General features: G+C 44.9%; 1 protein-coding gene across 5 annotated transcripts in view; it reads left to right on the top strand.

The window, feature by feature from the left end:
* trrap (transformation/transcription domain-associated protein) overlaps nucleotides 1-14,872 on the top strand; it is a 97,989-nt gene extending 83,117 nt beyond the window's left edge. For all 5 annotated transcript variants that reach the window (XM_071530971.1, XM_071530975.1, XM_071530970.1 and 2 more), the window contains 6 exons: nucleotides 5,912-6,137; nucleotides 6,706-6,923; nucleotides 8,019-8,203; nucleotides 8,911-9,114; nucleotides 11,354-11,548; nucleotides 13,398-14,872. In XM_071530971.1, the coding sequence (XP_071387072.1) occupies nucleotides 5,912-6,137; nucleotides 6,706-6,923; nucleotides 8,019-8,203; nucleotides 8,911-9,114; nucleotides 11,354-11,548; nucleotides 13,398-13,682 (1,313 nt within the window). In that variant the 3' untranslated portion in view covers nucleotides 13,683-14,872. The remainder of the gene's footprint in view (nucleotides 1-5,911; nucleotides 6,138-6,705; nucleotides 6,924-8,018; nucleotides 8,204-8,910; nucleotides 9,115-11,353; nucleotides 11,549-13,397) is intronic.
* The last annotated feature ends 814 nt before the right edge of the window (nucleotides 14,873-15,686 follow it).

Here is a 15,686-nt window from a genome sequence, read left to right as displayed (position 1 = left end):
CTCTGAGCAGCTGGAACAGTGGTGTTCAGCAACGTAATTAAGGTTCCCAACCAGATGATTTGATTTTAGGGAGGGGGGTGGGGCTGGTGACTGGTCAGAAATGAGTGTATGGCTGTGTGTTTGTTTGTGTCTATTAGACTGTCAGTGTGTGTGTGTGCCCATACAGTACTTGTGTGTAATAGTGGTTTTGATTATAGTCACTGAAGTCACTGCCATAACCTTAAGCCAGTGCAGCGCCCCAGTGATCATCTCAAAAATACACTGTTGCAGGGAAAATCACCAGCTAACCCACTGCTGCAGTTTGCTGACACATAGCTCCTGGAGAGTGTGGCGTTAAAACGGCTCCAGATTGAACAGTAAAATAAAATGTGTACTTTTTTTTTTTTTGTGGGGGGGGTTAAATCAAGTTTTAGAACAATATTAAGTTGGAACCATGAACAGAGAAGTGTTGCAGTGTCATTTACTCATTTTTAACTGACAGTCAATGTCAGGAGTACAATACAAGTTTCTGAAGGCTGATACCGATACCAATATCCTTCAAATTGAAGCTGCTCATAGGCTCATTGGCAAGAATATGTTTTAATTTGACCATATTCTTGCCAAAAAATGTTTAAAACATATAAGGATTTAGTGTTTCTCCCAGAGTTTTAGTCTTGGTGGGATTTAAAAGCCTCTGAAACAGTATTTAAACCATGTTACTCTAAAACTCTCCACTAAAACCCATACTAATGAAATTATTAGGTTAGTTGGCAGCACCTTAAGCCAGGGTGAGGCAGGTTTTAATGCAGGTTTTACAGCCTGCACCGCCTGAAGCTGTTGAGTAAAATCGTTTCATATCTGCAGTGGGCAACACTGATTGGCCGATATTTGATTTTTATTGAAAGGCCAATATTGTCTAAGCCCAGTCAGGGAAATTACCACCTGCCACCAGTCAAATGCTGGTAAATTTTAACTGGTAGGTTTGCCTGTTGTGTCATCCTCTTTGGCAGGTAACCAGTCATTGTTCAGATATTCCTCACTGTACCAAAAGTGAATTTAGCTGTTAAATACAAGAAATGGCCGGTGAATTTTGGAATCCACCATCCTACTGTGGCAGGTAGGCAAAGCTGTTATTCTCCTGCCCTGCTTGCTTCATATTAGTCTAAAACACTACCTCAGTGGCAATCATGTTCTCATTACAGAGAAAAACACTCATTCCCAGGAGAGTCCAATTAGCATTCGTAAACATAAACAACCCCCCTCCAATGCTAGACTAGAAAAGTAAGAATAATGTATAATGCCATGGTGATATACAGCCTGGAGCCATGTGACGGTGTGAGTTACAGACTGACAGTGGAGTCAATATTTATATCAGCATGTATTTCCAAATCAGCTGTATATTATCAAGGCTGTAACTGCAGAACATTCCTGTTGGCACCTTTTCCGTCTCTTCCAATCTGTTCTCTATGGCGCTGTACATTGACATCACAGATTAGGGGTTGGAAGAAACTCTTCTGTTTCTGCCGATGGGAAGACAGTAGCAAACGTTCTTTGATCCCTCCGCAGCTTTGGATTAACATATTTCAAATCTGAAATTCTCTTTTATTGATAGGCGTATTCATGTGAGGCAGCGATGAGGCACCCAGTCATTCAGCGCTTCATATTCAGATTCAGATTCAGGCGGTGGAATCCAACAGGACAGGTGCAGCTCGAGCTCCGCCAAGGCCCCTACTGAGACATTTTCCTCAAAACAATCATTCCCCTGTTTTTGGAAGCCGCGTGTCTGTTTTCCTACATTACATAAGGGAGTTGAACCACAGTTCACTGGACCCCAGTTTAAACAAGGAATGTCTGCTACTGCTCCCCCAGCTCTCGGCGTTCAAATAAACCTCTCCGCTGGCTCCTCTCCACTCCCTAGGTCTGACACACACACACACACATGTACACCCGCATAGACTCAGACTGAACTGCCCAGTCTCTCCTTCTCAGTCCACCTCAACACCGCCTCTCCCTCCTCTCCTCCCGCCTGCCCCTCTCTGCTCTCCCCAGTTCCCCCTGCGCTTTTCCCCTCCACTGGTCCTGAGAGTGGCCAATAGAGCTAATGTGTTTGGCCCTGGGATAGAGGAGGACTAGGAGAGGGAGAGAATGAGAAGCAGCTAGGGAGAAAACGAGCGCCTGACTCAGGAAGAAGGGAGCCAGAACAGAGGAGGATAGAAAATTACAGCGAAAGGAGCGTAAAAGATGGAGGAACGGGAGATCAACAGATAGAAAACAATAGGTGAGGAGGAAATAGGTGTGAGGAAAAACAAGAGGACAGGTGTGGTGGAATTAGCAAGCGAAAGCATGAGAGAACGGCAGAGCGAATGAGTGAATGAACAAGCAAACGAGAGCCAGTGTAAGCGCTGCGCTGATGAATCGTACCAGATGTTGGGGTGCCAGCTGTGTTGGCGCAGCCAGGCGTCACCAGGGCTTCTGCCTCGCAGGGTGCCTGGCGACCGTCGCTGCCCAGCTGTACGCACGGCGGCGGGGGAACGGGGCCGACGGAGGGAGAAACCACACAAGCCTTCTGGAGCGGAACAAACAGGGTTTACAGAGCTGCTGAGCAGCCAAGCTCCCCTTCCCCGCACCACGTTAGTGGCTCACTCGCTTTCACAGGGTTTGTGGGCCGGAAAATATGGGTTTATGTGTGCACACATAACATTTGGCAGTGGGGAGGCATTCAAATCCAATTACGGCGAATGCTATTTGCATGAGTTACTGTTTTAGGAGTGGATCTGTTCCAGAGACCTTTGTCAGAAGAGCCTTCTCTGAAAAAAATTGCATAAGTTTCCTGGCTTGTTTATTCTTTCCTCATGGAAGAGTCATGAAAGCCTTGCTGAAATTAAGTTTTGCTGAAATGACATTTAGCATCGTTAAATTCAACTCAATTTAATTTTGCATAGTAGTTTGATTTAGTTTATACAGCCTTTAATTAGTCTTCAGACATCAGTCTTAAGCTTTTACTGCTATTTGAAGCTGGAAACCCCTCCGCTGCTGTCGACCTCTGAATGGCTCAGCAGTGCAGCCCGCCAATCAGATAGAAGAGAGTCAAGTGAACTCCATCCCAACACACACATTCACACACTCAATCCCACACTGAGTCAGGAACAAGGCAGTGCATGAGGGGAGGATAGTCCTATATATAGAGGCAGCCCACCTCCTGGGTCTGGGTCCATAATTTTGGTGCAGCAGTGCTGCTGCTCTGCTGCGGTCTGTCAGGCGGGCCGGAGCTGGATCCTGTTCACAGGTCAGAGAACGGCCTGGCTAGTTTTCCACGCAGCACTCTTTTTCTCAGTAGCCCCGCTCCCCCGCTAGCTGACAGAGCGGAGGTCAAATATGGGTTCAGGGCGACTGAAAATAACCTCTCTGCTACTCTCTTGTGGTCTCGCTGGCTCTGATGTACTTTCTGCGCCACACTCCAGTTTCTCTCAGCAACTGTGAAGAGTTTTAATCATGTCACAAACCAAGATTCTCATTGGCAAACTAATTTAAAAAATGTAGTCAACGATGAGCATAATGAGTAGAAATTCTGTACTATGACAACATTAAAAATAGTTATTTAGTTCAGTTATATAATCTATTGTTGGCAAAAATGAAAGGAGAAACATTTTGAAAGGATGCTCGTCATGTCATGATTTTCATAACTGTCCTTGGAGAAGAAAAGTTACTGGTTTGTCAAGAAAACAGAGCACAGTGCCTGTTCTTAAATATCAGATAGCTCCCAGATCAGTAGATATATTGGGGAACCGTCTTAATTTTGCAAATGTAATCTACTGTAGTGCAGCGGTGCCAATTTTTCGAATGTAGATTTAAAGAGCTGCTGCAGTAGACGCCTTTTCGCTGACTGTGATTTTGAATAAAATCTTGTCAATGCAGTCGGTGAATAATAGAATAAACTGAATCAAAATGACAAACCTGCCTAAATTGTAAGGACCTTTTCGTTAAAAGACTTACATTATACACTGTATTTTACACTTCATTAAATATTAAGGCATTTTTTATGAGTTGCATTAACATAATACACTGTATCTTATGTGCAGTTGTCTGCTGTTAAACGGGTAATAGGCTTTATACCCGATAAAGATGGAATGGCATTACTGCATAGCCTCATGGCTTGAAAGGACCGGAGCATGTCTCTTTTATTCTATTTGGAGGCATTATACACTTTTATGATCCTGAATTGTTGTCGGGTTGCAATTTCTCAGGACTGTTTCAATTTTACCTCTGCTATTGAGGCAGGTGAATTGCAGGCAGACGGGTAGCGAAATAGGGCTGCTACGAAAAGAACATTGGCTGTTTTAAAGGGCTTATTTAAAGTATTAGGAGGTCTCACTCTGGGAGAGATTGAACGGGTTTGAAATGGCAAGGCCTTGCCGTTTCATGGCTTCATTATAACAGGCGGCACAACAGGGTGTACTGAAATAGGAGAGGTGTGTGTGCGTGTGTGTGTGTGCATCCGTGTTACAGAGATGTCCTGGGGGCTTTACTCTAAAATGGAAAACCTGCCTGCCTCACTTCTCCCACTTCCGTTGTTATTGCTACAGCTCATCACAATATGTTAGGCGCAATATGAGTTGTGACTTGAATCAGGAATTTAATACTTTAAGACTCTCATTTTTATAGCTCTGATTTAATCAGCTCTCAGCCTCCGCGAGGGAGTTTTAAGTAGAAAGAGCAAACAGCTCTCTTGTGCTGCCAGCCTGCCATGAATAACTTATTCTTGAAGTGCCCTTAAGCAAGGCACTGTACCCCCACTGCTCCACTTTAGTGCCCAGCAGTGCAACATAGTGTTTATAATGGGCAGTTGCCAGATGTAAGTTTGTGTAAGCACAACCCCCCCAGGCCGTCACTGACTAACAAGGTGTTCTTAGTCCATGTTCCTGGGTAAATAAGGGTTAAATAAATAAAATCGTAGCCTTACGCTCTTGTTGACTCCCCTCTCGGCCTATAGTGTATAGCCAGATCTCACTTTCATTAATCTTAGCTGTTTGCTGTTTCAAATAGGCTTTTCCACGTGACCATTGAAATCTCATGTGACCCAAAACCTTTAAAACATCTTCTACTTGACTCTAAGTTGAGTAGCATCCCTTTTTATACTGTATGCGTGGGTTTTTAAACCCTTATTTAACTTGGCAAGGTAACTTAAGAACACATTTAAAACATTCTGCAGTCTTGTACTATTGGCTGCTGAGACCAGCTCCATTTGAGCAGTTGGGGCTTTAGTTTTCTTGCTCATTTCAATCGCCCATCCAGATTTTCTCAGTCAGCCCGAGGATTTCAACTGTCCGCCATCCAATCCCTTGCAACCTGCTTCTCTAACTGACAGGCTATTGCTGCTCTTGATCTGTGTATCTCCCTTCCTTTGGTTTTCAAGTTTCATTCAAAATTTAAACTACTAGCACTAACACATGCTTGGGCTTTGGGGGGAGTAGTGAGTGCAGATTGTGTCTCTATTTGTTGCCAAGCTCTTGAAAACCTTTTTGAAGTGAAGCATCTTTTTTGAGATTTATTTTTTTTTAGCATTTCTGCTTTATTGGATAGTCGCAGTGAAAAGAGACAGAAAGAATGGGAGAGAGAGAGGAGGATGACATGCAACAAATGTCCTGGGCCAGATTCAGAGACATTGCTGGTATATGGTATGCGCCTTAGCCAGCTGAGCCACTAGGTCACACAGCACTCTTTTGCTGTTGAACTATTTTTACCTAATAGCTCTCAGGTGTTCTGAGCACTAAAATCAGCTAAACTCTCTGTTTATTCACTATCAGAAACATGCAAGAGGTCATCCTTCCTATAGGGGAAATAAGGAAATAAAGAGGCCAGACCTGTAAAGTGAGGTTCCTGTTGGGACACGTAACCTTAACCCTTTATTTTCTCTCCTCTCCTCCCCTACCAGACTTTGACTTCAGTGTGCCAGGCTCCATGAAGCTTCACAACTTGATCTCCAAGCTGAAGAAGTGGATCAAGATACTGGAGGCCAAGACCAAGCAGCTGCCCAAGTTCTTCCTCATCGAGGAGAAGTGCCGCTTCCTCAGCAACTTCTCGGCGCAGACAGCCGAGGTGGAGATCCCCGGGGAGTTCCTCATGCCCAAACCTACGCACTACTATATCAAAATTGCCAGGTAGAGGACTCGCCCACACATGCACACTTGGGTCCAGTAAACGGGGAAGGAAATTAACACCAGCCACCAGCCAAATGCTGATAAACTTTGGAGCCTAAGTTTGTCTGCTCTACCAGCCACGTTAGCAGGTTTTAGAGGTCTTGTTCTTTTAAAACTAGTTGTGAAAGTAGCTGAATTCAGAGATTTACCAGCTACTTTCCTCCCCCGCTAGTCACTTCTACAAAGACTCAGTTAGACCTTAACCACGAAACCCTGACCGAAACCCCAAAAAGTTTGTTCCAAACCCAAACTTTGCCTGAGGGGTATATCTTTTTGTGAGCCCAAACCCAACTAAAGCTCAAAAAAAGTGTTGATCATTTGCTAATAATAAATTGCTTATTTATTAAAGCCAGGTCCTTTGGGTTCAGACTTAATGTGAAGTTTTCACTCAACCGTCACGCTTCTATAAATGCTAGACAAAACAAACAAATGCGCACGTAAACACACACAAGGAGAAACACACACATTTCATTTCCTCCCCACACCTCTTCCTCGGTTCAATTTCTGTTTTCTGTGCGTCTCTCTCCAGGTTCATGCCCAGAGTGGAGATCGTTCAGAAACACAACACGGCGGCACGGCGCCTCTACATCCGCGGCCACAACGGCAAGATCTACCCCTACCTGGTGATGAACGACGCCTGCCTGACCGAGTCGCGGCGGGAGGAGAGGGTCCTGCAGCTGCTGCGGCTCCTCAACCCCTGTCTGGAGAAGAGGAAGGAGACCACCAAGAGGCACCTCTTCTTCACTGGTAGGACCGGGGACACGAGGCGTGGGCGCGTGCGTGAATCAGAGTCCGAAATTAACGGGGACTTGGCGGCAAAAATGCCCTTGAATGTTCTTAAAAGCCTGTGAAATTAAAAATGAGGTGAAAGAAGTGCCTTTTTTTGCCTTTCACCCTGTTGTTTTTTTTTCATTGAGCTGTCATATACTCAATTGTCTACTGTCCCCCCTGGGCCACCATAGGTGATTTGTGGGAGCTTATGGCTGAGCGATTCTTTCTAGTACATTCTGGGCGAGAAAAACAGAGCGTTTTTTGATCAAGAAACAACCGGGCGCGCTTTCTTTCTCTTATTACACCTATTTGTCCCTCACAGGTCTGATCAGAGCTCTGTGTCCTTGGAGATCAGAAAGTAACGCATGACCTCCACCGCTACTGTGCACTCAGAACAATTGGCAATGACCCTCTCCTTTCATTTTTCTTCGCTCTCTTTCTCTCTCTGTCACACACACACGCACAATTTCTTTTCTCTTTCAAGCACAATTTCCTCTCCTGTCATCCCCTGGAGGTTTGCCTCCACCCAGATGTTTGCCCACTCTCCATTTCTGCACTTGATTGGTTTGTTTAAGGGGAAATATGGATGGGGAATTCAGCGGTCCCATCCAACCCATCTCCTCCCAACTGGAATGGCTGGTATTGATTCGCTGGGTGCCAGCATATGTAAATGTTTAGACTGCTTTCATTGCGCGTCCCAAGTGCTGCATTTTGCCCCCTTTGACCCAGCTTGGTGTTGAGCGATGGCACCTCATATTGCAGCTATTTCCCAACTTGGAGTATTTTAGTTGTAGGTTTAGATTTGTGGTTTACACGGTGGTAACACGGGGACTGTTTGTTAGCGAGTGTAACCAAATGTTTACAGTCGTCCTGTCACTGACTTGGTTGTTTTCCCCTTTCCCTACCTCCTTCCTTCCTGCCACCTCCTCCTCTTCCCTTTTCCCTCGGGCTTCTCTCCATCTTATTTCCTCCCTCTGTCCTTCTCCTCACCCCTCCCATTTCCCTCTGCTGTCCTGTCTTTTCCTCTCCCTCCCTCCATCCCTCCCTCCCTCCCTCCCTCTCTCTCTCCAGTGCCCCGGGTGGTGGCAGTGTCGCCTCAGATGCGGCTGGTAGAGGACAACCCCTCGTCTCTGTCCCTGGTGGAAATCTACAAGCAGCGCTGTGCCAAGAAGGGCATTGAGCACGACAACCCCATTTCCCGTTACTACGACCGCCTGGCCACCGTACAGGCCAGAGGCACACAGGCCAGCCACCAGGTAGGGACACAAAATAGATTCAAATAAACACATCTGCACACACACACACACAGATAACATGGTAGACACATAATACATTTACAGCTTGATTCAACTATGACCCCCTTTATTTCATTGTGTATACCAGAGATGCATTTTAAAGAAAAAATCCAAATTGGGATACTCTTGCAATGTTAGGTGTTATTATCAGGACCAGGAGAATGAAGTTTTCTAATTAACTTTTTTTGGTGGACCCACTTTCCCTGAAACCTGCCTTCTCTACTTCTACTTCAGTTAGTGATTTCCTAAATTTCCGACAATGACTTTCGGTAAACCCCCAGAGAACGTGCCGGAACTCGTTGCTTAATTGTCATGCTCATCAAAAAACAGAGCCATAATCTAAAAGTTGCACATGAATTGAAAGTCACGAAACAGCGTAGATAATCAGATTAAGGAAAACTGGTGTTCCAAGTATTTTAGCCAGTGAGTGTATATTGTACAGCATCACAAGACGGGGGATTGAGTTCCATTGTGATGAACAAACTGGGCCTGACTTTGACTCCTGATTTTAGTTGGACCACAGCCATCCATCAGCCACCGGCCTAACCTAAACCTTCCTCCTCCCTCCTCCCTCCTCCCTCCTCCTCCTCTCTCTCTCTCTCTCTCTCTCTCTCTCTCTCTCTCTCTCTCTCTCTCTCTCTCTCTCTCTCTCTCTCTCTCTCTACCAGGTCCTGCGGGACATCCTGAAGGAGGTGCAGGGCAACATGGTGCCTCGCAGCATGCTGAAGGAGTGGGCCCTCCACACCTTCCCCAACGCCACCGACTACTGGACCTTCCGCAAGATGTTCACCATCCAGCTGGCCCTCATTGGCCTGGCCGAGTTCATGCTCCACCTCAACAGGCTCAACCCCGAGATGCTGCAGATAGCACAGGTTGGCCACACACACACACACGTACACACACACACGTACACACACACACACATCTTGGACTGTCAAGGGCAAGTGGGAGCCATGTGACGGGAGGGGGGGGGCTAATTCAATATGTATACGCTCTCATAGATGCATTAAGAGATCACCATTACCCTCTCCATATCTGGCCGTATGAATTACCATTCTCCCCCATGACATTCACGCTAGGCCTATCAGTCAGCCAGCCGCTGTCAGTGCGAAGGATGTTTTGACAGAACGTTATATTCAGTCCCTCTGCTCTACAGCTATCAAAGACGTTTCAATTTGAAGAGGCAGTGTGTGCATTTGTTTGTGTGTGTGTGTGTGTGTGCCCGAGTCCTCGTGCATCCGTCTGGCGCTCGGGGTCCGCAGACAGCTTTCTCAAAGTCATTATTAAAGATGATTGTGTCAGTCGGCCACCCCTCCCCTCTGATCCTAATCGGCCTTTGCTGACAGGCGTTCCTCCGGGCAGCTAAGCGCTGGTATTAAGCCCCCTCTCTGCCTGTTCCACTCCGCAGATCCCATTAGACACAGGAGGATTACGGTGCGGAGAGCGTACACACACAAACACACACACACACACACACAAGCAGAGAGAGAGAGCAAGGACAAGACATCACAGCCATAACATCGTGCCCCACCCCGTCTAAATGGAGACCCCCTTCTCATATTTTTTTATAGTTGTCTATGTAAAGCCTATTGATACTGCAAGGCTTCAACAAAAGAAATGGCAGTGCAGCTAGGGCTGGGCGATATATCGTATAATATCGATATTGTGATATGAGACTAGATATCGTCTGGGATTTTGGTTATTGTAATATTGTGAAATAACTTAAATGTTTCTTCTTTCTGGTCTTAGACACAATTTTCTGAACTTATCAGCCTGTTCTGATAAGTAAAATCAACAATGATTGGCTTTATCTGCTCATCATATCCACATTACTTATTACTGATTACATATTACTGATTACTAATGATCATTACTAATATTCTAAATTTTCTTGTGTGTAAATATCTTATGAAAGCACAAATACTCATCAGATATCATCACGTTATCGATATCGAGGTATTCAGTGTAAAATATTGTGATATTTGATTTTGTCAATATTGCCCAACCCAGTGCAGTGCTGTGTCATCGGGCCCTAAGTCAGTTATAGACATAAAGAAGATAATTATTTCAACACCTATCTTCTTCTTCATAAGCAGAGTTCTCAGGCACCACATCGTCTCTTCAGAACTTGTTGAAATGCCCTTTTGTTATTTTCCTCTCCATCCCCTCTGACTCCATTGACGTTTTTCAAAAGATTACCCAGTATCCATTATTGCTCACGGTCAAGTTCATGATCCCGAATTGCTCCATGCGACGGGTTTATTTGGAGTCATCCCATTTGACACGAGCCCCAGAATGGAGCCGTCGCTGGTCACTAGTCTGGCGATTAGCATTCTGAGCGCTGCCTCCTCAGCCAACTGTCTGCGGGCTTATCACAGCCTCCTGGGGGTTGCTGGTGTCTCAGCCCACTGCCTTGAGGCCCTTTGCCGGGGCCTGGAGGAGCAAATGACACAGAGAGAGAGAGAGAGAGAGAGAGGGAGGGGGAGGAGGGGGAGGAGGGAGGGGAAGAGGCGAGACGGAGGAGGAGGAGAAGGGAGTAAGAGTTGGAATGAAATGCGCTGCTATAAAGCTGTCAGGGCCACTCACCTTTTCATATAAGGGAGCTTATCTCCCCGGAATGGCTGCTCGTGCGGCGGCCCTCTCGCACATAAACGCAGGCTTAAAGATGAAAACTTGGCTGTATATATTAAACGCAGCGGGGAGCGAGGGGGGGGGGGGAGGAAGAGCGGGGGGTGAACTGAGGATTATAGATGTCCTGCTGCTGATAGTTTGACGTTTTACTGTGTCTGGGGCACCCAGATCAATAACGGCAGCCATTTCGTTGTTGCGTGCTTGTTGTTTTGTAACTCCCCTAGCCTTTGTGGAGACGAGTCATTTTCTTCCATGGCTTATATGGTCTAAGAGGACTACGGAGAACACTGCAGAAAGGAATATTTATTGCTAACCTTTCTTGTTTCTTAGTGGTTATAAACTGGTGCATCTGAACAATAGTATTGCTTTACTGCTTTATATAAAATGTCCCTCACACACTCCCTCCCTCCCACATGCTTGTTTATATGATGACTGAGTTGTACCCTAACCTTTACCTTTACCTCTGTCCTCCGCCTCCAGGACACCGGGAAGCTGAACGTCTCCTACTTCCGCTTCGACATAAACGACGCCACGGGCGACCTGGACGCTAACCGGCCCGTCCCGTTCCGCCTGACGCCCAACATCTCCGAGTTCCTCACCACCATCGGCGTCTCCGGCCCGCTCACCGCCTCCATGATCGCCGTGGCACGATGCTTCGCACAGCCAAACTTCAAGGTAGTTTGTCTGGAAAGGCTTGATCTTAAAAGTCCTGTATTATTCTGTGTTTCAAATATACTACGGCACAGGATAAAAGTAATGTTCTCCATGATGTTTTGCAAATAAATGTAGTTAAAAGGGTTTTTATTGAATGAATTTGAAGACTACCAAGTCCTCATACACAGAACAGTCACAATACTGGACCCTGATTGTCCGACAATACCAGCTCCTGTTACTCAAATGATGCAAACTTGTTTCTAGTTCAAATGCTGGAAACTTGGCGTGATTTTAATGATTTTAGCAATAGCAATTTTTGATCTTTTGAAAATGCAATAACCCTAACTTAAGCAATGTCTTCATTAAACAGCTCTGATAATATATGTACATAAATAGAGGAAAATTGGAATTGTAAGAGGATCACTTTAAGGAATATATCTTTTGAGTCAAAGTTTTGTAAAAATGGCTTGTGTTTTGTCATATGCATACTTGCAAAATGGCGATACTTGCACAACTTGATGCAAATGATGAATTGATAGAAGTGCGTGAGGGGTTTTTAGGACAAGGTTTTATAAGATGTGAGGTTCAGTCAGCTGGCGAGTATATATTTCATTCTGACAATATCATGAGGATTCTGCAATAACAGTCCTCTGTAATAACAGAATAGCACTCCTCGGTCCTCGCGCTGTCAAAATCTTTGGCTCCTGCGAAACTCTCCAGCCATTGTTTAGCTCTCCGACTTACAAAGATAAACCCAGAGAGGAAGCCCACTAAGGCACAACCAAACAAAAACAATACAATGAAAATATGAGCAGTCGGAGGCTTTGTATAGTTTATCTACAGCAGAGCCGTAATGACAGGCGTGTGGTGTCTATGTATAGGTCTCCCCTGTACTTTGAGCCTGAGTGATGTGGAGGGACCGGGAGTGAAGACGCAAATAAACAAAACACTCGGCTAAGTTGAACTAGCTCAGGCCGCATCCCAGAGTCCTCTGTTTCTTGTGGTCAAGGAAAATGGAAGTTTCCAGGGAACAGCAACACACAAACAAACACGTAACATTCATCCACTCAAATATAGTGGAGCCTAAAACCATATAAACACTTTAGGTAAGGGAAGAGAACAGTGTGTGCCTAGTTAGGTGATGATTGCTGGTGTTGCGGCCCCGCCGTGGTTTAGATGGTTATGTATTTCAGTTCTTCGCCACCATAATAAGCACCTAACAACACAGAGAAATTGCTCTGTGGAAGATTGATGCACCCTAAATTGGAGTTAACAGTTTTGTTTTATGTGTATGTTTTAGATCGGCTATGATTTTATATAAATTGAACTTTTATCACATTTCATTGACCTTATTCACACAGTGGCCATTTTGAACACTCGGGGTGGGAAACTTTACCAGTGAGAGTAAGAGTGAGAGAGAGAGAGAGAGAGACACACACACACAAGCGAGGACTTCAGATAAACCTAACAGTTATCAAATTAGCTCGCAACCTCAAGAACAACAACTATAACAACTGCTTGAATTTAGCAGGGAAGTTTGCTAGTTTACTTGCTAGTTAGCTACTAAGCTTAAAATGTGAACCTATATCCCTCCAGATTCTTGAGACCCATTCATTTCTAATATGTTTTTCAGTTGGGAATCTGTGAAATAAACGTCTGATTCCTGATGTTTTTTGTGATGTGCATCTTGGTCCACAACACTAGGATTTAGCTGGGCTGTACTTGCTCTTCTGGGTAGAGTTCCTCACCCCAAGTGTGATGCAAGTTAAAAATGGCCGCTCTGGGATTGTGGTCTACTACCAAACAAACTTCCAATTAAAAAAAATGCCTTGCCCCATTTTCACTTCCTTATTTCCTCTGTCTCCGATAGGTGGATGGCATCCTGAAGGCGGTCCTTCGCGACGAGATCATCGCTTGGCACAAGAAGACCCAGGAAGACACGTCCATGCCCCTGTCCCCCGCCGGCCAACCAGAGAACATGGACTCCCAGCAGTTGGTCTCATTGGTCCAGAAGGCGGTCACGGCCATCATGACCCGCCTGCACAATTTGGCTCAGTTCGAGGGAGGAGAGAGCAAGGTCAACACCCTGGTGGCTGCAGCCAACAGCCTGGACAACCTCTGTCGCATGGATCCTGCCTGGCATCCCTGGCTCTGAGGAACCAGACAGGAGACACTGACAGAAGATAAATCAGCATTATTTTAGCACAGGAGAGCAAAGATGATGATGACAAAATGCTGCAAGGCCTTGATAAGAATGACGAGATAAGATGTGGAACAAGAAAGTGTTTTTGTATCTGACAGACAGACAGGTGTTTTAAATGTATGTTGCACATGACAGAAGCCTAGTGTCAGATTGTTTTTTCCACTGATGAAAGCACACTGAAATAGTTTGCAAAGTGGAATGGAGTTGAAACAAAGGCTTCATGTGTCACATTTCAATGGTTTGTCAGTTTGTTAGTTTGAAGAGGGCTTCCTAATATCAGATGCCTAATACTAATGCCTGAACTGATACAGCTCTTTTAGGAAATCTGATGATTTCTCCTCCAACCCTCAAGCAATCTCGCTTATTTATTGTGACAGGAGAACTACTTACCCATGATGCCATGATGTCTTTGTGAGCCGCAGTCACCCCGTCTCAAACATGACAAGGTGACAGGGTGTTGTTGTTGTCATCATCATCATTAGCTATCCTTTAAAGCTGACAGGACATTGTTGTTTTATGGGAGGGGAAAAGGCCTACGTTGTTCGCTTTGCCTCCATCTGCACCGTTGTATTTCACCCATTACAAAAAAGGAGCAGCAATTATGTTGGATAATGTTTAATATAATTGAATATTGGTTTCTGTGGAGGTTTGTTCCTGCTTCAAGAGCTTACAATGTTTCTACTCTGAAGCTGCTGAATCTTTCCTCAAAATTACCATTTGTCCTCTTGAATTTGTATTTTTATTTAAACTGAAAAATGTGTAGCTTCTCTTTTCTATCCGTACAGAATGTAGAGTATTGTGCTCCTGTGAATAACAGATTATGCTGTATGATGGTTTTTTTTTTTCTACCCACTGCCTGTACTATGTTAAGATGTCTGAACTACTCCAAAAGCCATTTTACTTTAGATTTTTCTTGTCTGGTGTCCAAAAAGTTCTGTGTAAAGGATTTTTTGTTAGTCTTGTTGAAAGACTTACGAAAATTCTACAAATTCAAACTTCAGGGTGATAGTGACACTGTAATAAGCTATAAGTGCTATGATGCATATATGGCATTCCCAAGCTGGTTTTGTATGCATATTCCTCCCCATTTTGTATAGGTACAGTGCTTTTTTCCAACCGAAGGATTATCTCTTGCCTTGTAAATATGCATTTTGTTTTAATAAAATGCTCTTTTTAAAAAAGTGCAGAAGTTGTGCTGGCTTTCTTGTGCAACAGCCCCCAGGTTTTTATATATACTTCATTGTTTAAACTGAAGAGTCTGCCTTTCTTTATTTTCACCCAAGGAACCTCAAAAAAACGAGTTCCAACTGTGCTGACGATTTCACAGCTATCACAGTTTTCCTCCTGAGCCTTTTTCTATTATATTGTACTTTAGAGAAAACTTCTCAGTCACTGCACATGCGTTGGTAACTGTTGTAAAATGGCAATAATACCCAATAATACTCAGCTGCGCCTCGAATCTACTGCATCACTGTCGTACCCATAATCACATTGAAGGACGCACTCTGGGGTATTATTGCTGTAATAACTCATACTGTGAAATGACTCCAGACATGCCATTCTCTGACGCTAAAAAGTCTTCGGTTCAGTTGTGTAGACATTTATGAAGAAGTAGTCGAGTGAAATCAAAGTGCTGCTCTGTCTCCTGGAGGTGGAATAACCTTGCGGTCGTTGCCTTTCCGTCCCCGGGCCTCTCTCTGGCTGGAAAGCCCTGCGGAGGTGTGCGGAGCCGCTCTCCCCTCCCCTGGTGGTTGATTAATGCATGCCAGTAGATCTCCGAGTGGGCCGGCCTCTGTTGACTTACACACACTGTCAGCTGGCCCGCCCATGCTCATAAACAACGGTTATATCTCTGTTCGCCTCTATAGGATCCACACGCACAGCCTCTCCCTTTCAAAGCATTTACACAGCTTCTCTCCAACTCTTCTCTCTCTCTCTCCACCTCTCTTTCTGACA

The sequence above is a fragment of the Centroberyx affinis genome, unplaced genomic scaffold (assembly GCF_046629955.1).
Source record: "Centroberyx affinis isolate AG114_WGS23_722 - 3 ecotype Tasmania unplaced genomic scaffold, CSIRO-AGI_Caff_v1 ptg002014l_1, whole genome shotgun sequence".
In the NCBI taxonomy this organism is placed as follows: Eukaryota; Metazoa; Chordata; class Actinopteri; order Beryciformes; family Berycidae; genus Centroberyx; species Centroberyx affinis.
Note: the sequence above shows the minus strand (reverse complement) of the source record. Positions and strands in the feature narration are given on the sequence as shown.